Here is a 25,598-nt window from a genome sequence, read left to right as displayed (position 1 = left end):
AAAAAACTGGAGTGGGCCGCCCTTTCCTACTCCAGGGGATCTTCCCAACCCAGGACTCAAACCCACATCTCTCGCATCTCTTGCCTTGGCAGGAGGATTCTTTACCACTGTGCCACCTGGTACAGAGAGAGATCTTCAGCTACCATTAGTCACCTGGACCACACTGGTATTAATGAATGACCATAGCAAGCCCTCAGTAAACGCCCACTGACTACATGAACATGCCCAAAGACTCACTTCCTTCAGTTCCAGTCCTAGTCCTAGGAGAAAGCACCTTCAAATATCTGATATAGACCACCAAACCAGGTCCTACCAAATGGCATCTCCAAGGCACTGGGGTTCCTGAAAAATATTCACAGCCTAGAAAAGAAGACAGATAGATAAATTAACAGTTACAATAGCAAGTGGTGAGTTAAACCAAGAGGGTTAAGAGAGCAGCAGGGGTTGGGGGGGGTGCACCTTACCCCAAGGTGGGGGTTAGTTCTTGAAGGCTTCATAGAAATGACACCAAAGCTGGGTGTTAAAGAAGGCAGGGAGACGTTTTCAGGTGGATGGAAGCCATGTGTGTGAAGGTATGGAAGCAGGAGATATGGCGCGCATGGGGAGTTCTGGGGAGTCTCCAGTCCAGAGGGCGAATGGGTAAGGGGGGAACGTCGGCAGGAGTCAGTCATGAAGAGCTCTGTATGGCTTGCTACAAAGTCTGGATTTAGCTGTTTATCTTTTTTAGCCCTGGCTGCACACCAGAATCATCTGGAGAGTTTTAAAAATATCAGTGCCTGACTCTCACCTCCAGATTGATTCTAAAGGTTTTGATTTTGTTTTTTCACATATATGCCTTTATTGTGAGCAGCATGTAGGATACTTCCAGCAATAGTAGAAACAAAAACCAAAAATTAATTTACCAAAGGAAGGACTCAGTGAGGACCCTTGGTTGGAACCCTTGGGAGCTCAGACATAAGACACTGACCCAGAGCAGCGGGCAGAGGACTCCAAAGCCCATGAAGAGTGAGGCCACCAAAGAGATGAGGAGCTCTTTGTAGATATCCCAAGTGTACTTGGTGGAGGTGACCTTATAAACCAAGAACCAGGAGGTGAAGAACATGTCAACGGCCAACAGCACCACAGCCATATGGGGAAAGATAGCTGGGTTCACTGGACGGGTATATCTACTCATGGCCTCAAGCTCCATTTTGCTGGGCTCAGGGTAATCCACTGCTCCTCTAAGGGTTGTTTTTAATGGGAAGAGGCTTAAGCATGTTTATGGGCTGTGTAGCAGACAATGAGATACAGCACACACGGGGTTTAGACTTTGGCTCAGGAAAACAGCTTATAGGCTGAAATATACAGAAAAGAAGGGTAAGTCTGTCAATGGACTGCTAGGAAATGGGACCACTTAGAACCTGCAGGGAAGCTGGTGGAAGATCTTGGAGGTAAGAGGGTCCATGGGACGCTACCTACACCGGGGGCAGGCTGATAAACTGGAGAAGTTGAAAGAGTCCAGGAAGTCGTTCTTGATAAGGATAAAGGCCAGATGTGCGTGTGGGTAGGGAAGAATACCAAGTCCAACAGCTGAAACTCCCCCTGAAATTCATGGAGCCTTCCTGACTAAAGGGAAGTGAGGTGACAACTTCCCCTGGGCCCCACCCTCTCTGATTCACACCTCACTCACATGGGCCTTTCTCCATTCTCTCTCCCCAGAAGATAAACTACTGATTTACCTTCTCCAAGGGTTCAGTCTGAAAACCACCATCTGTATGAACTGAACTCTAACAACTCTTATTTCCATGATCATGTGGTTTTATGTGTTTCTGGGGGGAAAAAAATCTAAAGGGAAATCGGATCAAAGAAGCAGGAAAAAAAAAACGGTAAAAGGTATTATCTGTATGCGCCTGCAAGGGAGCAGGTGGAGCGGTGGAGGGAACAGGGTATGGGGGCGACAGGCGAACTGGCTGAGAACAACAGGTACTGAGGGTCAGAGGCTGAGAGGCCACAGGAGTGACAGGTAGAAATGGAAGCAGTCTCCCGGGGCCTATGTCGAGCTTGTCCCTTCCCCACCTGTAAAGGACAAAGGGCACTTTCTAACTGTATCTGCACGGAGGAGCTGAGGGGAGGGCTGCGACCTGAGGACAGAGGAATGAAGATGAGGGGAAGGGCTTGTCGGTTAATGATTCTGCATGTCCATGGGCCTCAGTCAGCTCACTGGTGTCCTCTGCCTAAGGTTGGGACCTTGGCTGAAGGAAGGACATCCAGCCAGCAGAAGAGAGAGACTGCATGCAAACACTCATCATACTATCTGAACTGGGGGGCTGTCTGAACCCTTGAGAGGTCAGGGAGACAAGGCCTGATCTGCTGTAGGTAGCCAATGCCAACACCCTATGAGTATTGTTCATTGTTCACTGAACTGAGGTTTAAAAAAAAATTCAGTTTGGGGGAAAGGGCTGTGATAAAATGTGCTGGAAGAGTTCTGGAGAGAGAAAAGGGAAGGCTTTTGGTGAGGGGACAAACCAGGGGAGGTTATCAAGGTGGAAGAAAGAGAGTTAGCAAGATCTGAAAGATGTGAGAGGAAGGCCAAAAGGGGGAGAGAGAAAATACAACACTTTCTCTGGCAAGCATGGGGCCAGCTGCTTCCCATATGCTCTTATGGTTCAGTCCTCTAAGGCAAGTACTGTGATCACTGCTGAACAGATGGGGAAAGGATGGAATCAGAAAGGGCGAAGGATTTTTTCTCAAGGTGACACAGCAAGTGAGGTGGAAGTAACATAGATGGTTCAAGCTGAGGAAAAAGCATGGACAAAGGGGTGGATGGAGGGAAAAAAAGGACAGGAGCAGGGAACTGGAAGTGGTTCTATTTGGCGAAAGGATCCAGTGAATGAAAGGCCTTCATATGCTAGGTTAAAAAGTAGATTGGCCCCAAATCATGAAGTGTTTTGAATGAAAGAAAGAGGAGTTTTGTTTGTACTGAGATGTCCCTGGAGATTTTTAAGGGGTTGGTATGATCCCCATTGTTATTTACAAAGAAAAACCTGGTGACAGTGAGATTATCAAGAGGAAGGCAGAGGAAGGGAGGCCAGCAAGGAGACCAGCTCAGAGGCACAGGTGTGACACGGTGAGGGGCTAACCTAGGGCAACGGAGCAAGAAGGAAGAAGAGGGGATGGGACCAGAACTGACAGCCAGGCTGGCAAGCTGGATAACACCATGGAGCAGGATGGAGGAAGTGAATGCAGTTTGGGATATCCTGAGTTTGAGGAATGATGGCCCCTTCCACAGGCAATCTGAAAAAGTACTGTAAGTTTAGGAGAAAGGATGGGGTTTGCTTGTGGTGGGGGCCGGGGCGTGGGGGACAGTATCTGCGAATTGTCTGCAGAGATAAAACCACACACAGTGGACTGTTGTAGCTTTAAGTCCGGTTGCATTCAGATACTTTCCCGTCCCCCTGCTTTCATTTCCTTTATGGAATTTCTGCCCAGCCCCACTGGTGCTTTAGTCATGGTGTTCTCTCCATTTCCCTCAGTGCTCCTAATGGCACAGAATCCAAGCAACAAGAGAGTTCTTCCACGAGATGAGCTATATGTAGTAGAGTGGAGAAACGCAGAGACAGAGCTGAGACAACACCAAACCCCTGACCTGCCTGGAGCCAGTCACCCTTCAACTCCCCATCTGTATAACCCAAATCCATTGGGTCTCTCTTTTTTTTTTTCAGTTAAGCTAGTTTAATTGTAATATGTTGTAATCAAAATAGTCTAACATGCTATGTGATAAACACAAGATTTCTCAGGAGAGTGTAAGGGATTGCTCAGGGGAAGAACAGTGTTGGCATTTCAGTGCTGACTATATGCCCGGCAGGCCTTGTATATGACCTTCTAAGAAGCCTGGACTTTATCCTATAGTAAAGTAAGAGCTACTTAAGTTGAATTTTAAATATGCTAAGTGGAAGGTACCTTTCACTGAGCATATTATGGGATTATAGCACCAATTTAGGAGGTGGAAATCAAGGGTCTTGGAAGTAAAGTAATCTGCCTAAGGTCACATAATGGATAAATGTCCAGTTCAGTTCAGTCACTCAGTCATGTCCAACTCTTTGTGACCCCATGGACCGCAGCACGCCAGGCCTTCCTGTCCATCACCAACTCCCAGAGTTTACCCAAACTCATGTCCATTGAGTCGGTGATGCCATCCAACCATCTCATCCTGTCATCGCCTTCTCCTCCTGCCTTTCCCAGCATCAGGGTCTTTTCAAATGAGTCAGCTCTTCACATCGGGTGGCCAAAGTATTGGAGTTTCAGCTTCAACATCAGTCCTTCCAATGAACACCCAGGACTGATCTCCTTTAGGATGGACTGGTTGGATCTCCTTGCAGTCCAAGGGACTCTCAAGAGTCTTCTCCAACACCACAGGTCAAAAGTGTCAATTCTTCATCGCTCAGCTTTCTTTACAGTCCAACTCTCACATCCATACATGACCATTGGAAAAACCATAGCCTTGACTAGACAGACCTTTGTTGGCAAAGTAATGTCTCTGCTTTTTAATATGCTGTCTAGGTTGGTCATAACTTTCCTTCCAAGGAGTAAGTGTCTTTTAATTTCATGGCTGCAGTCACCATCTCCAGGTCGGGTATAATTTAAGAATGGTCAACTGTAAAAGGGAGGAAGTGATAAAGACTTCACAGGAGTAGGTGCTACTGGGAGGACGAATTGTTCCCTAGGTGAACAGGAGGTTGGAGCAAGAAAAAGAGAGGGTAGACACACCAAGGAGAGAGCAAAGCATGTTTAAGGCATGGAGGTGTGAGACAGCACCTAGTCCGCAGGTACTGGCTATAGCTTAGAGTATAGTGACAAGAACCATGGAGCTGCCATGGCAAAACAAGGCCTAAAGGACTGGTGGTGACTGTGAAGGGAAGAGAGCAAGCATGGAGCTCTGGTGTGTGACAACCAGTGGATCACACAGCCACCGGTGAAGACCTAAGCCTGGACTGAGTGAGCAGGGACAGAGAAGAACACATCCCAGCTGCACAGGGAGACCTCTGAATGATGAAGGCCCCCCTTTACATGAGATGTGGACAGACTGGAACTGGGTCTTCAAATGGTGTGGACAGGGAACAGATAGAGCTTAGAAGGGGTGAAAAGGAACACTGCCAGTGAGGAAGCCTGTCATATCGTCTCAACTCAAAATCACCGTTTAGGAGACCAAACTGGGCTTTAATAGAAGTCTGTAGGTGACAACTAAGAGGGAGAAAGAAAGTTCGCACAACTAGATCTGGAAATGACTCATTGCATCAGGCAAGCCAGTGCAGAAATGTTCCAGTGTCTGCTCTGCACACAGTGGGGGATTAAATGTGCATGGAGAGTCTCTCCTAGTGTGAACGTAGCTATGAGCACAGATGAGGTACAGAGGGAGGAAGAGTTACCTCTGCACAGAGGGACTGGTCAATGATTGATTGAAGCAACAATTGCTGACAGCAGACTTTCAGACACTACCCTGAGGATAGTTAATATTTACTGAGCTTCTACTATCGTCAGGCACACTATCCTAAGCGCTTTGTATGTATTAATATATTTAAACTTCACAGAAGCCTTGTGAAACAGCCACTAGTATTATCATCCCTAGAAATAAGGAATCTGAGGCAGACAGAGGTAAAGTAACTCGCTGAAGGCCACACAGCTAGTAGGTGGCACAGCTAGAATTTGAACCTAAAGGAAATCAACCCTGAATATTCATTGGAAGGACTGATGCTGAAGCTCAAGCTCCAACACTTTGGCCAGCTGATGTGAAGAGCTGATTCACTGGAAAAGACCCTGATTCTGGGAAAGATTGAGAGTAGGAAGAGAAGGGGGCTATAGAAGATGAGATGGTTAGATAGCATCACTAACTCAATGGACATGAATTTGGGCAAACTCCAGAAGATACTGAAGGACAGGGAAGCCTGGCATGCTGCAGTCCATGGGGTTGCAAAGAATCAGACACGACTAAGCAACTGAACAACCCGGCACTAGAAAATGCTCTTTTAACCAAAATGCTAGATTATACTCTCTCTCCAAGGTCAACCAAATAACAACAGTAATAGCAGCAGCTACCACTTAAAGTGTTTACAGTGGGCCAGATGCCATGTATGCCAGGCATGCACATTTCTTGCAGAAGAAAATATAGCTCTCAGATAGAAGAACTGGTCACACTTTGACAGTGCAGGGTGCTTGAACTTGGGGGGGCAATAAAGAGCAGCAGGAGCTAGGATAAGTTTGTACAAGGTACAAATGTAGAGCATAAAAGAGCAGGTCATTGACCACACCTAGTGGGAATGGCACTGGGCTATGGACAGACAGGTTTCTCGGAAAGCTTCAGAGTGTGACCTGTGAGCTGAATTTTGAAAGAAAATTGGATATTCATCACAGAACGATGGGACAAAATGTTCTGTGCAGAGGGAACAGTGGGAATAAAGGAATGGGAGGCCAAAGAGAGTTACATTCAGGGAACATCAAGCAATTTGTACAACGTGGGAATAGATTGGGTGGCAGGACAGTGCACAAATTAAGTTGGGAGAAGCCAGGGAGCTAGATCACAAAAATATCAACTTGCTTTTCCAGGAAATTTAAGCTGTTTTTCAAACTTGTCTGCTGCAGTAAATGTAAAAAAAAAGAATAAATATCCCCAGAGAATTTAGCAGCTTAGTATGAAACCCTTCGGACTAGTGGGAATTCCCCAAAGTCTGCTTACTCCTTACTGCATGCCTGATAATTCTGCATTTTGTTTAAGTTACTTACCCTCGAGTAAAACGGGCAGCTAGGATGAGCTCTACCCTATAACATTCAGTATGCCTGGCTCACTGCCCCTACCAGTATGTGGACCCCAGTTTGAGAACCATAAGAAGGAAACTATCAAAAGGACTTTAATCAAGGGAGTAATGTGATCAGTAATGTGAGAAATCTGTATGCAGGTCAGGAAGCAACAGTTAGAACTGGACATGGAACAACAGACTGGTTCCAAATAGGAAAAGGAGTACGTCAAGGCTGTATATTGTCACCCTGCTTATTTAACTTCTATGCAGAGTACATCATGAGAAATGCTGGACTGGAAGAAACAAGCTGGAATCAAGATTGCCGGGAGAAATATCAATAACCACAGATATGCAGATGACAACACCCTTATGGCAGAAAGTGAAGAGGAACTCAAAAGCCTCTTGATGAAAGTGAAAGTGAAGAGTGAAAAAGTTGGCTTAAAGCTCAACATTCAGAAAACGAAGATCATGGCATCCGGTCCCATCGCTTCATGGGAAATAGATGGAGAAACAGTGGAAACAGTGTCAGACTTTATTTTGGGGGGCTCCAAAATCACTGCAGATGGTGACTGCAGTCATGAAATTAAAAGACGCTTACTCCTTGGAAGGAAAGTTATGACCAACCTAGATAGCATATTCAAAAGCAGAGACATTACTTTGCAAACAAATGTCCGTCTAGTCAAGGCTATGGTTTTTCCTGTGGTCATGTATGGATGTGAGAGTTGGACTATGAAGAAGGCTGAGCGCTGAAGAATTGATGCTTTTGAACTGTGGTGTTGGAGAAGACTCTTGAGAGTCCCTTGGACTGCAAGGAGATCCAACCAGTCCATTCTGAAGGAGATCAGCCCTGGGATTTCCTTGGAAGGAATGATGCTAAAGCTGAAACTCCAGTACTTTGGCCACCTCACGTGAAGAGTTGACTCATTGGAAAAGACTCTGATGCTGGGAGGGATTGGGGGCAGGAGGAGAAGGGGACAACAGAGGATGAGATGGCTGGATGGCATCACTGACTCGATGGATGTGAGTCTGAGTGAACTCTGGAGTTGGTGATGGACAGGGAGGCCTGGCGTGCTGCGATTCATGGGGTCGCAAAGAGTCAAACACGACTGAGCGACTGAACTGAACTGAACTGAATGTGATCAGATATGCATAAATCTCTGGCAGCCACAAGGAAGATGAGTTGGAGTGGGCAAGCCTGGATGCAGGGCGTCCAAACAATACTTTTAAGGCGAGGCTCCAGGCCCAAACTACAGGGCAGGATGGATGGATCTTGGGGAGGCAGAATTGACAGGATTTGTATCTGACTGAGTGGGGGGTGGGGCGGTGCTGGGACACAGAGTGGGGAAGTGTTTAGGACAGTCTCCATAGACCTGGCTTAGGTCATACCTAGGATACTAGAAAAGAAACAGGTTGGAAGGGAAAGATGATTGGACTGGCACATTCAGAACCTGAGGTATTTGTGGATCATAGGGGCAGAAATACGCAATAGGCATCTGCATGTCAGCAAAGAGGTCTGGGCTGTCTGATAAAACTTGTTTGAGTTATGTACATAAAGGTGGTGGTCAGAGAGACAGCAAGTAGAATAAGAAAAGAAGGTTAACAACAGAGTCCTGGAGAATAACAACATTCAAGAAGCAGGCAGAGGGACAGAAGGCCAAAAGCTGCAGAGAAGGGATGGTCAGTGAAGCGGGAGTCAGTGAAGGGCAAAAGGTGGAAGAGCAATGGCCAGCACTGTTTAAAACCATGGAGATAAGTAAGAAACAGAAAGACTGAAAAAAGTCTGGATTTAGCTCTCAGGTTAACAGTGATCTGAGACAGGCTAGTTCCTGAGGAAGAGTGGAAGTGGGGCTAAAGAGTGAGTATGGGGCGTGAAAGAAGATGGTGGTGGTAGCCTCTGTATTTCAAGAGCATGGCCGAGAGTCAAGTGAGTGATGACGTGGGCTCAAGGATTAACACGGAAGGATACTAACCAGGGTCATGAAAATGTGTGCAGCCTAGAGAAATGAGTACAAAAGAACAAGGATGGTCTACACATGGGCTGTGGGCCATGGAAGATTAATTATCAAAATGACCGTGAAGGAGGGAAATTTGGGCAACAGAAGGGAAGGGAATGACATGGCAGAGGAAACACAGGAAGGGGAGCAGCCCATGGTGCCTTGGATTCAATTTCATGGGGAAGGTTATCATCATGTGGAAAAGTATAATTTGCTGCCTTTAGGTGGGGGAGTCTCTGGTACATGTATCTTGCCCAGAGGAGTGAAAGAGATGCCTGAGTGGGAAGGTGACCTCTGGCATTCAATGCATTTATCTCTGTTGTAACTTTTACTAAAGAACTAGTGCAAGTTAGGAAATAATTTTAGGGAAGTGATCTAGAGGGAGGTCTGTATTTTAAGCTGCAGGTGACAGGGAACTTTAGGAACAGTTTGGAGGGGTTCAAGGGATTGGCAGGCCAGTCTAAGAAAAACTTTGCCTATCATAACATAGTCATGTGATGAGGAAAATGAAAAATGCCTGGGGATATACAGGCTTCAGAATCATTGCCAGAGACTTGAAAGCTAGGAAGTATCGCTGGGAGCACCCAGGTGAGAAAACTGAGGCCCAGGGAAGTCAGGGGCCTTGTCCATTGTGTACTTGGGGGAACTGCCATGTACATATGGTAGGTGACATCTTGAGAGCATGTGAACTGATCAAGAGGTGACAACAGAGAGCCAGAACCTGCCTCAGTAGAAAATAACAGACAGAAGTTAAAGGGAAGAAGAGAGGAAAGTTGTCCCGTAGGACAAAATACATCTTGAAGCAGTGACTGGAGTTTCAGTTAGAAAGCCCCACCTGCAGGGTGGTAAACTCTTTCCAAATGTTAGCCTCTGTGTGTTCAAGGCTGTCAGGCCAGAGCCACATTGAGCCTCCATAAGTTGGTACAGTGAACCCTCCAGACTGAATCACAAAGGGACCACAGCCCTCAGCCTTACTCCTGGCCCACTGCTAAACTTCAATAGGCTAGCCCCCACAACTTGGAACAGATGGAAGAAAATGTACATCCCTTGGCAGTTTCTCTAGACAGTAATCAGGAGCTGATCTAGAGTGGCCTTTGGACGGATTCCGCCCCCGTCCTGCCTGGTGCTGGGATCAGCTCACACGGCTCCTGTGTCCACAAGGCACAGAGAATACATTGTCCATAAGGAGGATTATTCTGTACAAGAAGTTCAGACAAAGGGAGAGGTTGTTCCCAGCTGCCTGGGGGAGGTGAGAAGGGGGTGGGAAAGGGACTGGCCTTGCACTAGGGCATTCCTGCAGAGATCAGCTTCTTCCCTTCAACAGCAGGACAGGAGGTGGGCACTATACCGGCTCTGGTTCAGTCCAAACACCAGGACTGATTATGGAGTTTGAAGGAGCACTTAGCTAAAACCTATCTACCTTGACTGTTTTCCAAGAAAATGCAAGGTCAAGTTAAATGACCTAACTAGGTAGGGCAGCAATAGACATCAGCAGAGGAAGAAAACAGGGTGACTGGGGCAACGTGCAAAAGAGAGGTTCAGCAATGAGAGTCCCAGCCTCAGGGCAGAGCTGGAGAGGGGGCGGTCCTAGCAATGGGGGTCATGCAAATACCGATGCAGTAAGCCTCCGCCTTCAACAGGATGACCTCTGTGCTGTACTTAAGTTTAACAGCTGCTGCTTCTTTCGCCATCCCAGACACACACCTGGGAGACAATGGCCTAATCTCATTTTCCCCGGGTCCCCAAGAGTAGAAGCAAGCACAGGACCCAGGCAAAACAGAAACATCAGAAACTGGACAACACTACCAGAGGGAAGGAAGAGTGCCATCTTTTTATCTTAAACCTGAGCAAGGGGGCAGCAGGTCAATGTGCTCTTCTTGAAACTCTATAGTATTCTCTCTATTCCCTCCTTTAGGGATGAGTGTGTTAGGCATGGGAGATACTCTCCACCGAGACACTTGCTGGGCTGTATGAGCCCCAGAGCTGGTGATGCTGCTAGGTTTGTACACTCCAAAGGACCTGGGGTTGGGAGGTTGGGAACGAGAGCATGTCCTCTCAGAGTGAGTACAGACGTAAGGACGGTTTGCTTAAGGGCATGAGATGGAGGTGGGGTCCCGAGTATGCTCCTCTTGGGGCAGGAGGGCACTTCCACTCTGGGAGGGCAAGGAATCCATTTCAAATAGTACTTTGGGAATGACATTGCTATTAGTCTGAGACAACAAAGACACTTGGGGTTGGTTTCAATAGGTTTGAAAGTTTTCTAGAAACTTTCAACAGGAAGGAATCTTTGGGTGGAATAAAGGACAGTGGTCACCAAGCTACTCCAGGGGTTTTGGAGACACACACCTTGAATCCTATCCAATGTGACAGTGAGCTCGGGTATTTCCAGTGCAAACGGGAGAGAGGAGAAGGAACAGGTGAGTAGGCTGACAGACTGGTAAGGCAGCCCTGCTGTAGTGGGGAAAACCCCTGACACTGCCTCAGAGCTGACGGCAGGACTCTCGGCTCTCTGTGTACTATAATCAGTGAGCTGTGTGGATACATTTCTGGTCGTGATGGAACTAGAATGCATGTGACGTCTGTGACTGCTTTTCCAGTCCTTTGCTGCCACAGCCTGGCAGAGTCCTGCCTGGCACTGAACAAATACCCAAGTACTAATACGTGACAGAAGAGAACAGAAAAAAGGCAGCTGGGAGGAATGAGCAGGCCCTCTTATTACCTCTCAGGACTTTTAGATCAAACCTACAGATAAGAGAAAAAAAAAAAAAAAAAAAAACCTAAGAAAACTTTTTATTGGAGAACAAACAAGAATTGCCTTGGGACTTGGTGGTCCAGTGGTTAAGACTTTGAGTTCCCATTGTTAGGGGCCTGGGTTTGCTCTCTGGTTGGGGAACTAGATCCGATATGCTGCAATTAAGAGTTCACCTGCTGCAACCAAAAATCCTGCAGGCTGCAACTAAGACCCAGGACAGCCAAATAAATAAGTAAAATTTTTACAAATATTGCCTTGCAGCAACCTTGAAAGTCTCTGACATGTAGTCTCCAATCCCCACATAGCTCTCTCAATTTACCGGCTGTCAGATAACCCTGACACGGTGGTCATCAACTTAAATAACTTTATTCAGAGCAATCCTTTGGTCCACTTCTGCTGACTCAACTCCTGCCCTTGCTTGCAAAGGAGAGCCAAGAAAGGCAGCTTAAGCTGGTGACCCAAGCCCACTCTCCTCTCCAGCTTTATAGAAGCAGGCAAAAGTGCTGGCAGCTGCCACCTCCCACCATCCACTTGACCCTTATTGGAACTACTGGCTCCATGGACTGGAGAAAAGCCATGCTAACTGAGCCCAGGAACCAGGCATACTTTGAGGATGACTCAACCATGACGAGAGACGGTGTGAGGTGCAATTCCTCTTTCCCTCCAAAATATGAAAGAAAAAAAAAGGTCTGGAGAACAAGGGATATTTTCACGTGCTCACAAAACCCTTTCTCATGTAGCCCTGCCTGGCAGAGCCACTTCCTGAGGAAGCCCCCATCTACTGGGACTTCAACATCTTCCCTCACAGGCCCAGGGTTGGGTAAAGGATAGGGGACTCTGACTATTTCCCAGATGAGAGCTGAACTGGCTTCTGAGAGGATGGAGAGTAGAGCAGGCCCAAGCTTCTCCAGACTTATAAGTGGATGGTCTGTCTCAGCCCAGAGGCCTCGTCACCTGCAGCCTGGAGAGATGGCCAGGCTGGAATCTGGGAAGCCAGGCCTGCGGAGGCAGTGGGCCTCTAGGGACACAGAAGCTGTCACCATCTCTGGCAGCACAGAATAAACACAGGATTTCAAACAAAGCTGAGCGGTCCACGATCTTGTGTCCATCAGCTCACCACAGACATGAAGCAGTCTCAGATCAGGGCAAGTTCTGGATCGAGGACCGAGGAGGGGACAGTGGGAAGAAGTGGCTGGAGAAACTCTCATTTATTGAATACTCATTATTTCATAGATTGTGCTATGTGTTTTACATCGTTTTCCCATTTTAATCCTCACAACAACCCTATGAGGTAGGTATTATCATCATTTATAAACCAGAAAACAGGCTCAGAAAAAGTAGGTCACTTGCCCAAGGTCACACAGCTAGTTGGCAGTGGAGATGGGATCTGTCTGTGGCCGAAAGCCTGTGTTCTTTTCATTGTACCCATCCAGGTCAGCTTTGGGCAAAAGGCAGTTTCACTGCCCAACTCTGAAAAGAACACCTGGGAGTGGAGGTTGCCACTCACACTCACCGCTGGTAGGGATGCATGGAAGCCGACTTGATGTTGGTTTTTATCCCACTTGGCATTTTCCCTAAAAAGAACATGAAGAAAGATACCTGAAGCATAGTCAGATGTTCATCATAAATCAGAAGTGTTGCCTCCCAGGTTCCCTTCTGTCACCTCCTCCATCAGCTCAGAATCTGTGGCATCTGACCTTGGGTGACAAGGCTGAGGTACGGCTCCCTGCCCAGCCCTCTACCTGAAGATGGTCAGGAGGAGGGATAGTGGGAAGGGCTGGGACACATCCCTGGAGGCTCCTGCTCCTCCCCTAATAGAAAAAGAGAGCTTGTCCCTTTGCCTAGACAGCTTGGAAGAAAATATTTCTTCTAGCTGCTTATATCCGAACTCCTCCAGACTGTTCTTATAATTACTAAGAGTGAGCAGAAGAGACAGTATACAGAGCAAGGAATAGGCATAGCACTGGAAAACCTGCCTGCTTGTCAATTCCCAACACATCTACCCAATGATCCTAATACCTAGGGTGAGACACTGACAATACACCTACCCAAAGTTAAAGGGGACAGAAGGGTAGCTAAGGGCAATTTCAGTCAAAGTTCTTTCTCATTGTCTGGTGTCTGTTAACAGAGTCTCAAATGGGACCTTCACTCTCAAGAGTTTTTTTCCGGGTCACAGTCCAAGGGAGAAAAGGAGAATCTCTCCAGCCCTGGGGATGGGGTGAGGGGGAAGTGTGGCAGATAACCCAGTTTATTTTCACATCCCTGCTCAAGGTCTGTCACCAAGCCAATCTTTGTCACCTTACCTGGCTGACCTGCTTGGGCCATCTGCACCCCACTGAGCATTGGCTGCTGCTGATTTGGAGCTCCTGCCATCTGCACCTGCTGTAATCCCGAGGCTCCTGTGAGGACTGTTCCAGCTCCCGGCTGGCCTGGCTGGCTAGCACCACTGCTGCCTGAAGGCCTCCAGTTAGAAAGCCCCTTTCCAAAGGCAACAGCTGCCACTAAGGCGTTGGTGTCTGCTGGGTTAAAGGTCTGCTTGTTCGGCCGGAGACCTGAAAGGCAAGGTAAGTGGAGACCCTGAGGTATGCCTCTGGCCCTGGACTTCATTTAGCACCAGGAAGACCAGTATGAGTGCCAGGGCTTGGAGTTCTGACTTCGGTAGCATCCAGACTTCCTGGCAACCCAGACGAAGAGCCAGAGGACCCCCATGACTATCTCAGAATTCGCCCTTCTCTCTTTGCTCCTTTCTCCACCTGCCCCAGCTCTGGCCTGAAATATAGAAGGCCAACAGAATAGATGCATACCCTTGGCTAAACAGCACATCCCTGCATCCTCATTTCACCACTACCAACACCACCCTTCCTATCCCCATGATCTTATCCCTCATTCCCCCACCACTTTGCTACCAATCCCTCCATACCTCCACTCTCTGATTCTCGTTCCTCTTTGCTGATTTTCTCCAGAAGGTTTGAGCACATTTTGTTCAAGCTCTGGATCTGTTTCTGTAACACATGTAAGTTTGTACAGAAATTAGGGCAAGCAAGAAATGATTACAGGAAAGTTTCTTCCTCGAGCTATTCCAGGGGCAATGGAGGCATAACCAACTGCCATACCCTACAATACAGGAGTGGGAATACTCAGCTTCTCATGGTAAAACTCGAGGGTGTAGGGCAGCAGGGCAGTGACTCAGTCCAACCTGCGCTGCATCAGCGCCAATGCGAGCAGCATCTGTGGTCAGCTGCTTCTCTTGCTCTTCAACCTCAGGGTCAGGCTTGGTTCTCAGATGGTCAGGGACCACCTCGTGGCTGAAAACAGGTACCCGTCCTTCAGTCTGCCTCTGTAACACACAGATTTTATTGATCCTACTGTGGACTCCAAGAAGATTCAATTCTGGCCTGATATACACATAGTTCCTTCCACAGGCAAACACTGCATTTTCAGGGAAAACACAACCTGAGACTAATAATATCTGGCTTCCTAAGACACCATTCCCCTCATTCCATCCTTCAACTCTATCTACTCACACCCCATCTCTACCAGATCTAAGGATAAACCCCTCTCTGCCACATTTTAATCAAAGATTGAACTAGGAAAGGTTACAAAAAACAAACTTTTTGCTCGAGACAGGTGTTGGAGGAAAGAGGAAAAAGGTCTTTATCTTGGTGCTGTAGGCCTCAGGTTAATTTAGCACTCTTTGGGAGTGGTTCTCCCAAACTCCAGAAGGACAAAAAGCAAGGCCTCCAAAATGTAGCCCCCACTTATTGCCATACATTACTGCATATTCAAAATTTCTAGAATAGAAACCAACCACTGTGCTGTCAGTCCTCACATAAGAACATTGTTTCCTAAGCTGCATCCCTCTCCTCCTCTTACCATGAGATCTTCATCTCGGTCTGGGGACAACACCAGAGGGATGATGACTTGGTTGCGGAACAGTGGTGTCTTTTCATGCTTCAAGACCTTGTTCAAAGTGTTCAGCTGTCCAGAAAGCAAGGCAAAGCTGTCCAGGACAGATGGCCTGGTGGTGGTAAGAAGATGTCAGAATGTTCCTGGTAAAGGAGCCTCAAAAGGGTCCCTTGGACTAGGAATAACCAGACTCACCCTCAAAACACTCACAGCCCTACACTGGCCTGGGCAAGAACTAGACTGGCTCACAGGGATTATGGGGTTAAAAAGAGGGATACACTTTGAATTTCTGACACAGATGCAGAAAAAAGACAGGTCATTATAGGAGTCCCCACTTATCCTAAGTTTCACTTTCTGAGGTTTCATCTACCTGTGGTCAACCACAGTCCAAAAATATTAAATGATAAATCCAGGAAATAAACAATCCATGTTTTTAAACTGGGAGGTGTTCTGAGGAGCGTGATGAGATCTTGCTTCACCCCACTCTGTCCCACCCGGGATGTTGATCATCCCTTTGTCCAGCATATCCATATTGTATATGCTACCCACACAAGTAGTATAGGAAAAAAAAAAAAAAACCCACAGTATATACAGAATAGGATTCAGTATTATCATAGTTTCGGGAACCCACAGTGCGTCTTAGAACTTATCCCTGATAGACTACGAGGAACTACTCTATTTGAATGGGGTGAGGACAATGGCAAAATAGGAATGGTGGCTACACTTTAATCACTAGAACTTCAAAACTGGGTAAAAGATCCCTTTCCAGATCCAAACTTTCTCAGTAGATTGGACCTAAAAGACTTGACAACACCCGTGCAAGAAATCCAGTATGAATACTGTGGTGGGAGGACCCACTGCAGTAGGACCTCATCCTGGAGAAGTCAAACAGGGAGAATCAAAAGCTAGAAAGAACCTGGGTTGAGAAATTGGGCATTTCTCTACTTCCCTTACAATTGGGGCCCAAGGCCAACTTCAGTGTTAAATGTTGGGAAACCCAGCTCTTTCTAAATCAAAAGATGTTGGCAAAGTGATACATGCTGGAGATACCCTATCCAGCAGGGGGCCTAGCCCACCCATGGAGCCCTCCCCAGCTTGCCGTGGCAAATCTTACCAGGTCAGCCGGTCATACTCGTTCTCCAGCTTGTAAATGAAACTCCCCAGTGAGTTCTTCAGATCAGCCACTTGACTCAGCAGTGCGTCTAATGATGCCTCAAGCTGTTTTTCCTCCCTCTGAGCCAACAGGAATAGGTTGGTTACTCAGATGAGTGTAAGGATGATGCATATAGAGGAAGGCTGAAAAGCCAGGGTGACAGTGTACAACACCAGTAGAGTGACACACAATCTCATTGGCACAGGGAGAGTCAGCTTGTTTACTGTATTTGGTGTTAGGATCACAGATAGCATCAACCCTTAGACCTTTAAACCCATTCATCTGACCGCAATTCCTCTTACCTACTGATTCCTTCCTCTCATTGCTTTTAATCCAGGCGTGACTGTTTCCCTATATTAAGCTTGGTTTTTCTCTGTTCTCCCTCATTGGACAATTTTCACCAGACGTGATATCTGGGATTTATTATGTTTGGGACACCTCAGCAGCATACGTCCTCTGACGTCCTCTGTTCTAGAACCTGCCTTGTGAACCTGGCTCTCCTTGGCAATGACATAATCTCTGAAAACCTACCTACACAGGAAGGCTCCTCTGACTACTGCCATGGTCACCACCGCTGCCACCCCCACCTTCCTCTTCCCTCAGCATTTGCTGTTTCAACCTCTTCCTTACTAAATTAATCTGCACTCACTTTATTGCTGTACCAATATTCCTGTGCCCCTTTCGCAAGCTTGCTGCTGCTGCTGCTAAGTCGCTTCAGTCGTGCCCGACTCTGTGCGACCCCAGAGATGGTAGCCCACCGGGCTCCCCCGTCCCTGGGATTCTCCAGGCAAGAACACTGGAGTGGGTTGCCATTTCCTTCTCCAATGCATGAAAGTGAGAAGTGAAAGTGAAGTCGCTCAGTCGCGTCCGACTCTTCGCGACCCCATGGACTGCAGCCTACCAGGCTCCTCCGTCCATGGGATTTTCCAGGCAAGAGCACTGGAGTGGGGTGCCACTGATGTACTAACAACTACCCTTGTGCAACAAACAGTGACAAATGAAAACCGAAACAAAACAACAACAAAGCTGCACAGGCCCCTAAGCACTAGGCAAACTATATTAAAAGCGGAGGGGTCTCCATGGCATTTCCTTTACGTCTACGATCTCCAGTTTTATCTCATTTCACCCTTTAACTACTAGGGGTACACACTAGGAAGAATGAAGCAAAACTGCAAAACCCCGAACGTGCAGGACAGGAGCCGGGTTCCACCCACGGCCTCAGATTCTTAGTCTGGCTTCTGACCACCACGGTCCCACAATTCCTTCCACCCTCGGGCTTCTCTCCAATTACAGATTCTCTGTTCTGTCGACATCCAACAGCCTAGGCTGGGGCCTGAGCCCGAGCCCAATCCACCTCTTTCTTCAGCCATCTTTCTTGGACTGCACCTTCCCAAATTACAACTTGATCCTTTTCCACACCCTAGCAAGACAGTGAGTGCTGCCTTCTCCGTCCCAACTTAACCGCAGTTTCTGTCTCCTGTCAGCCGGGCTCCACCCCCATCCCTCTCTAGAGGTCCTCGCCCCCATCGCGCGTCCCCTTATCTCACAGTCGCGGTCTCGACCCCGTCCTCTCAGCCCTAACTCCTCACTCTCTCCTCGGCCAGCCCACTCTCTGTCTCGTTACCCAAAGCTAGTTAGCGGTCACTAGCGCCAAACCAGTCCTCACCTGCATTGCGGCGGCGGGGGGGGGGGGGGGGGGGGGGGGGGGGGGGCGGCGGCGGTGCCAATCACTTCCTCTTCCGGTTCCCAAGTCAGCCAATTAGAAAGCCAGAACTCGACCCTCCCACTCACTTCCGGCCCCGCCAGTCGCGAGACCTCCGGGTCAGGGGTCAGGAGCGGAGCATCGTCTCTGGCCCGGGCCGGCGCGGGAGGGCTGTGTGATGGCCTCGGAGCGCCCGGAGCCGGAGGTGAGGGGCGGGCGGGCGCAGCGCTGGGCCTGGAGATCCGAGGGGGAGGGTCCGGCGGCCTGGCGCGGCCGTGGCCTCCTCGGGGTCTGGGGGCCGCCTGGCCCTCCTGAAGGCCCAACAGTAGCATCTCCTCACCCCTACTTTCCTCGCGGGGGCTAGAGGAGGAACTCGTGGCTCAGTTTTGTTTGCCGAAATTTAATCCACGACTCTCAACTCTACGGCTCTTGGGTTCTTTGACCTCGTAATGGCATTCAGAAAATCTGTATTTTGATCTTCTGTTGCAGTTTCAGTGGACAGGTTTGCCGGTTGCTGCATCTTTCAAATATTATTGGAATGCCATAAACAGCATAAATTAATTAGGTTCTAGCGGAATCCCAGGGACAGAGGAGCCTAGTGGGTTGCTGTCTTTGGGGTCGCACAGAGTCGGACACGACTGAAGCGACTTAGCAGCAGCAGCAGCAGCAGCGCTCATGCTTTTGGAGAGCAGCTTAGATTTCATGAAAAAACGTTGGGTTCAGAGTGAAACCTCGTTCTAGTATTGGCACTGCCCTGTAGCTATCTGTGCAACTTTGGGCAAATCTTGATTTCCCGGATCCTGTTTTCTTCTTTGTAAAATACCTATCTTCTGACCTGTTGTGAGGATCACACGTTTTAAATCGGAAAATGCAAATGAAGCATCCATTAACTACGAAGGACCATGCAAGGAACTTTTGTATACATTGTGTGGTTCAGACTTGTGCAAGGAAGGTGACAATAGCCATTTTCATTTACAGACAAACTAAAAATCAAGAGAAGTGAAGTACCTTACCCAAGTGCTACTCTCAGCTGGGGAGTAGCAGAGCTTTGGAATTAGAAGTGTAAAATGTCAGATTTGGAAAGAAAACATCACTAGGAGAGGTACCCAATGTTACAGAACATGTGAGTGGATGGGAAGGGTGAGAGGTGTATAATCGTGAAATGAGTCCTTACCTATTGAATGCTTACTGTGTGCCAGAGACCAACTTAGCGCTTTACCAATGTCAAAGATTACTCTCAACCCTACGAAGTAGACACTGTTATCCCCATTTTTCAGTTGAGGAAACTGAGGCATGGAGATTTTAAGAGTAACAAAGTTGCACAGCTAGTAAGTGGCAGAGCCAGGACTCCAAAACAGGTGGTCTCTTGTAGATCTTGTGTTCTTAGCCGTAATGTTTACAGTGCAAAAAGAAAGTGGCCACAGGATGGTAAATCTCCAGTATTAGGATTTGATGTAATGAGACCCAAGATTAAATACAACTGTAGGAAACTACCCTATTAAAAAGGATCAAATGTGCTCACGGGGCTGGTGGAGTAGCCTATGCATCAGAAATACCATTACTGAGGAATACTCAAGGAATTTGAAGCATGTTTTGTGGATTAAAATGAGAAGACATGGAGGGATGTTGTGAAATACAACAGACCTTTCATGCATATAGTCTAAAACAGCATTATCCAATGGAAACCCAATGCAGGCCGTATATGCCAGTTTTCTGGTAGCTGCTTAAAGAGGTTAAAAAAAATAGGTAAAATTAATTTATAATAATATATTTTCTTTAACCCCATATTTCCAAAATAGTGTCATTTCAACATGTGATGAATATTAAAAATTATGAGATATTTAATGTTCTTCTTTTGTACCAAGTCTTTAAAATCCAGAGTGTATTTTACATTTAAGCATATGTCACTTTGTGCTAGCAACATCGCAGGTGCTCAGTAGCCATACTGAGCAATGCAAACCTAAAATAACTTGAATCAACACATGTTCCTGGCAGTCTCACTCAGCCACAAGTTCATTTGTTAAATTCTTGATTTGCATTTCTGAAAATATTACCCCAGAAGGTAAAGGGAATGAAGAGTTCTGCCCCTTGGCAGAAAAGTGACTGACTGTTAGAGGTTATTATAATCCCAAGAGAGAAAGATTGAGCCTAGTCAGATTTAAGAAGTCATCATTCCTCAGATACTTAAATGATGTGTGCTGTTATGGACTTGGAATTGTGCTAAGTATCAGGGTGGATAGGAAGCAGTGTAAGACACTCTTTATTTTAATGGGGTGAACAAACATTGGATTATGATAATAAGTGCCTCAAAGGAAAAGTACAGAGCGAGTGAATGTTTAACAAGGGTTCTTAACCTAGTTGTTAAGTGAAGTGGGTGGATCCTAAAGCCTTCTCAGAGGAATGACATTTAAGCATGGAGGAGTGGAGGGTGGCAGTGAGGAGGGGCGGAATACATTGCAGGCAAAGGGAAATTGACAATCTGGAGGGAAGGAGGAGGAGAAGGCAATGGCAACCCGCTCCGGTACTCTTGCCTGGAGAATCCCATGGACGGAGGAGCCTGGTAGGCTGCAGTCCATGGGGTTGCGAAGAGTTGGACACAACTGAGCGACTTCACTTTCACTTTTCACTTTCATGCATCATTGGAGAAGGAAATGGCAACCCACTCCAGTGTTCTTGCCTGGAGAATCCCAGGCACGGGGGAGTCTGGTGGGCTGCCGTCTATGGGGTCGCACAGAGTCGGGCACGACTGAAGCGACTTAGCAGCAGCAGCAGAGAAGGAGGAGCTGTGAGCCTTCAGAGAACTTAGAGGAAGCAGCTGCTCATGTGGGCTTGGTGACAGTGAGAATAGCTAACACAAGTGCTTCCTGAGTTACCATCTAATACTTGGGAAATCCCCGTGAAATCGGCACAGTTATTATCCCTCTTTCACAGGTGAGGAAACTCAGGCACAGAGAGTTTAAGTAACTTCACCAAGGCCTTATTCTAGTAAGCAGTGGAAACAGTGTGTGATCTTAGGTGCTCAGACTCAGGGGGAGGTGGGTGAGAGAGAAGACAGATGAAGAAGATCCAGGTTGAGCCATGCTTGAGGTTCAGGACTTTGGCATATGTACAGTGGTTCAAGGGCAGGTGAAAATTCTCGTGGAACTCTGTTAACAGAAAACAGCTCAGGGGTTGGAAAAGGCTTCAAGAATAATTTGTACCTTAACCACCAAGGGACAGGGGCAACAAACAAAAAACAAATTAATGAGATGGACGTTGTTTCCTTCATCCTGGCGTACATAGTGTGCAGCACATGCCTCATGTCTTATTCAGCTTGCTATAAATGGTATGTAGGCCTCAATGAATGTTCCAGAATGATAGGCTTTCTCTATCATTGTCTGATTCTCCTGGTTAATTGCCACAGCATCCTTCTGAAATAGACATTCTTATTCACATATTACAGAAGAAACTGAGGCCTGGAAAAACTGACTTGTCCAAGCTCAGTTGGATACCAAGTAGTAGAGCATACTTGAATCCAGGTCTCTGCCTTCAAAACCCTGCTTTATTTTTGCCAGACAACTGCAGTGTACTTCAAACTCAGGAGGATTCAGTGCTATGCTATGCTATGCTAAGTCACTTCAGTCGTGTCCGACTCTGTGTGACCCCATAGACAGCAGCCACCAGGCTCCCTGTCCCTGGGATTCTCCAGGCAAGAACACTGGAGTGGGTTGCCATTTCCTTCTCCAATGCATGAAAGTGAAAAGTGAAAGCGAAGTTGCTCAGTCGTGTCTGACTCTTAGCGATCCCATGGACTGCAGCCTACCAGGCTCCTCCATCCATGGGATTTTCCAGGCAAAAGTACTGGAGTGGGGTGCCATTGCCTTCTCCGCAGGAGGATTCAGTATCAGGGATTAAATCTCCACGTAAGTGTCAGTGCTGTGAGAACACAGCTAACTCAGGAATTCTCAACCAGTGCAGTGGAAGAGTGACTTGGGGGAAGCTCATGAAGTGTACACTCCTGAGCCCTCTCAACTCTTAATTCATTTGGTCTCAGGTGGTGCCCAGGTTTCTGCAGTTTAACAAGCACCTCAGGTGGTTCTGATGCCACTGGGTCCTTGGATCACTCTTGGAAAAATACCACTCTAGCTGCCTGAATTAATTCTTGAATCTTTTGGTTTTGATAAATTGCATCTTGAAAGTGAAGAAAACTTAGAGCTGATGTTTGTGAAAATGTAGTTGTTGACTTTGAAGGATACATACAAGGGGGAATGTTGCAAGAAGGCTCGAGTTAGGAAATGTTCCTGGTTTCAAGAGTGTGGATTCTGTAAGAACCGATTAATGAACTAGACTTCAGTTTGGCCTTGAAGAGTTAGTCCGTCATTCAAAATAACCTTTGAAACAAGGTGGAGAAACGGAAGCTACACAGTACTCGAATTAAGCAGCTTACTAACAAATAGTCTGAAGAAAGTCTTCTAATGGGACAGTGCTTGTCTGTACCCTCCATCTGCTGTATCCCCCTTTTCCTCCTCAGTCAACTCTGCTCAACCTTCAGAGTCACTTTCTCTTAAGACCCACCTCTGAGTCAGGTTACTTTGTTACATGCTCTCATAAAACCACATTCTTATCCTTAGGCACACCTAGTTTGTATTAATATAATAATTAGAGTGATTATCTAATTGGTTTTTTTTTTCATTATAGGGTAAATTCTGTGAGAGCAGAGAATGCCAATTTTTGCTTTCCATCATATCCTTAGGACCTAGCCCCATGTTGGCACATAGCAGACTCTCCATAAATTTGTTGAGTGACAAATGGATGCATACTCACCTTACCTTTGTCCTCTTTGGACTTGGATAAGGACTTGATGGCATCATGATTGAATCAGCAGGCAAATTTAGCTGTAAAGAGATTTACTAGAAGGCAAGACAGCAGCCTAAGCTTCACAATAGAATAATAGGCTGGGTTTATCCAATGTAATAGGACAAATTGAATAATTGTGTGTGTCCAAAAAAAGCCAGCTGCATTAGGACAGAATAGGGGATGTGTCTAAGCAGCAGAAGCAAGAAAGTCATAGAGATTTCTTGGGTCAACAGCATGGTAAAGCTTTCCCCAAAGTAAATAGAATGTGGGATACTCTGAATCTGTGCCTTCACCTGGGTCTTATACTCCATTTTGGCATCCACATTTTAAGTTGAAAAGTAGACCAGCCAGAGTTCGTTCATGGGCTTGTGATCTAAGATATAAAATAGGAAACTGAAACCATGCTGTTAGAGATACACTTAAGGAACCTGGAGATGATTATTGTGGAGCAGCAAAGACTCAGAACCATCATCAGATATCTGATAGATTCTCCTTTGGCAGAGGGTCAGATTTTCCCTCTGTGGCCTCAGGAGGTAAAACCCAAAGTGAGTTACATATTTTCAAGAGAGCAGATTTCAGGAGCAGGTCAATGTAATATCAAGAAGACAGATTCTGGCTCAGTGTGAAGAAATTTCTAATTCTGCCAACCAAGTGAGGGTGAGCACAAAAAGCTGAAGTGAATGGCTGTGCAGGACTTCCTCCAGACTCAAAGCAGCAGCACCTTGTTACTATTAATACATGCATTTATGTGGCACTTTTAACTTTACAATGTGCTTCATCCATCATTGGGATAGGTGATGATATTTTATAGAGGAGGAAACTAAAGTTCAAGGCCAGAGTCTCAGCTGTCAATACTGTCATTGCATCTAAAACAAATCTATTAAGAGTCTACACCAGAACCACCCCCCGCCCCCATTCCAGAATTGTACAGAAGAACAAAATATCAGTAAAGAACATACTAGTAGGGGGAAAAAAAAACTTGGTAAAAACACCTTTCATGGAGGCAAAGGAAAAATCCAAACAATAGTTTTTCCACAAAGCAGATGAGGAAGGATAGGAGTTCTTAAATAACAAAAGCCAGATGTTGATAAAGGTGAAAAATTTGGAATCACTGGTAAGATACTAAGAACATAGCTTAAAACAGAGAAGAGAGTGAATATAACTTGTGGGAGCTATTTCTCTCATACATTCATTCAACAAATATTCCATCCCTAAGTGTCTTGGCACTGTGCTGGTTGCCAGAGATACAGCAAAGAACAATACAATGTAGACAGCCCCGCCTCCCCGCCGTGTCTACACTTGTTGGGGAAATCAACATTTAAAAGTACACAAATTTTTCAGTATTAACTCTGGTGGGTGCTATGAAGAAATCCAGGCCACTTTGCGAATGCCTAACAAGATACCAAACAGTACAGGGAATCATGGAAAGAAAGGTTCGTTTATTAAGCCCAGAGTGGCCAAGATTTTAGTCCTAGAAGATGAAGTGACCAGGTGTCCCCAACTCTCCTTATGGTGCTGACACGTAGACCTGTGCTCTCCCTCCTTTAACCCTGGCCCAGTATGGGCCACAAAACTCCTTTCCTGGCTACTTCCTTGCACAACTGAAACAAACTGGCATTTAAAAAAAAAAATATCTTTACTCACCACCAAAGAAGAACAAAAGGAAAATAGCATGGAGACTAGTGTTATGATGACCTCACCTTGAGAAGAGTTGTACTGCCTATGATTGGTTTTAAATGTTGCATTTGCTTTGCTTAGAACATAGAGTGAATTCACTTATTCAGCAAAATTGTATAGCGCATCCTATTGCCAGGCCGTGCACCAGACTCCAGGGATAGAGTGATAAACAGAAAGGGCTGCTGAACTGGGATATCCTTCTTATTCTGATAATTCTGAACCCAACCCAGCCTTTTTCAAGATAAGAACCGTGGCACAGTCAACATGTATACAAGAGAGGTCACTAAGACCACACAGCCAATCCAGAGGGAGAGGTTGCCTAGTTTATAAAAGTAACTCATTTTGAGACCAGGGATCAGAGAAAGAGGGCTTGTAATTGCTGCTATTTCCTTTCAAGCCAATTAGACCCCGTTTGTCTTTTTAAGAGTTTGGCAATAAGAGCATTCGATTTGATGGGACCTTCTGAGGGGAATGATGGTTAGAAATGATAGGAAATAACTATACCTGATTTCTCTAGCTACCAGAAATCATCCTGCAACCTACTGGTTTTTTTGGTGTTACCTTAAGCATCCTTGACACCTTTTTTTTTTTTTTTTTTTTTTGGTTACTTTGGACTTCCCTGGTGACTCAGACAGTAAAAGAGTCTGCCCACAGTGTGGGAGACCTGAGTTCGACTCTTAGATTGGGAAGGTCTCCTGGAGAAGGAAATGGCAACCCACTGCAATACTCTCACCTAGAATATCCCATGGATGGAGGAACCTGGCAGGCTATAGTCCATGGAGTCACAAAGAGTCGGAGACACTGAGTG

At 46.5% G+C, this 25,598-nt stretch overlaps 3 protein-coding genes across 5 annotated transcripts in view; 1 reads left to right on the top strand and 2 right to left on the bottom strand.

Annotated features, from left to right (window-relative positions):
• Positions 1-237: 237 nt before the first annotated feature.
• Positions 238-18,268, bottom strand: MED8 (mediator complex subunit 8). 2 transcript variants are annotated; one of them, XM_025288938.2, is made up of 8 exons: positions 18,242-18,268; positions 16,537-16,655; positions 15,390-15,534; positions 14,713-14,853; positions 14,437-14,518; positions 13,820-14,068; positions 13,030-13,090; positions 238-360 (listed from the first exon to the last, which is right to left on the bottom strand). In XM_025288938.2, the coding sequence occupies exons 1-8, from the start codon at positions 18,245-18,247 to the stop codon at positions 354-356; spliced, it is 810 nt and encodes a 269-aa protein (XP_025144723.1). In that variant the 5' UTR covers positions 18,248-18,268; the 3' UTR covers positions 238-353. The 2 variants fall into 2 exon arrangements, with proteins under 2 accessions (XP_025144723.1, XP_006044595.1); XM_006044533.3 differs by lacking the exon at positions 238-360 and having other exon boundaries at positions 12,706-13,090.
• LOC102410995 (transmembrane protein 258-like) lies at positions 370-4,162 on the bottom strand. Its single transcript, XM_044945140.1, has one exon. It carries the CDS (start codon positions 1,187-1,189, stop codon positions 899-901), a length of 291 nt encoding a protein of 96 aa, XP_044801075.1. The 5' UTR covers positions 1,190-4,162; the 3' UTR covers positions 370-898.
• Positions 18,269-18,328: 60 nt separating the features above from the next.
• Positions 18,329-25,598, top strand: part of SZT2 (SZT2 subunit of KICSTOR complex) — a 52,565-nt gene continuing 45,295 nt past the window's right edge. For both annotated transcript variants that reach the window (XM_025288933.3, XM_025288931.3), the window contains exon 1: positions 18,329-18,482. In XM_025288933.3, coding sequence (XP_025144718.3) covers positions 18,456-18,482 — 27 coding nt within the window. In that variant the 5' untranslated portion in view covers positions 18,329-18,455. The remainder of the gene's footprint in view (positions 18,483-25,598) is intronic.

The sequence above is a fragment of the Bubalus bubalis genome, chromosome 6 (assembly GCF_019923935.1).
Source record: "Bubalus bubalis isolate 160015118507 breed Murrah chromosome 6, NDDB_SH_1, whole genome shotgun sequence".
In the NCBI taxonomy this organism is placed as follows: Eukaryota; Metazoa; Chordata; class Mammalia; order Artiodactyla; family Bovidae; genus Bubalus; species Bubalus bubalis.
The sequence above is the reverse complement of the archived record's forward strand: the minus strand, read 5'-3'. Positions and strand labels throughout refer to the sequence as shown.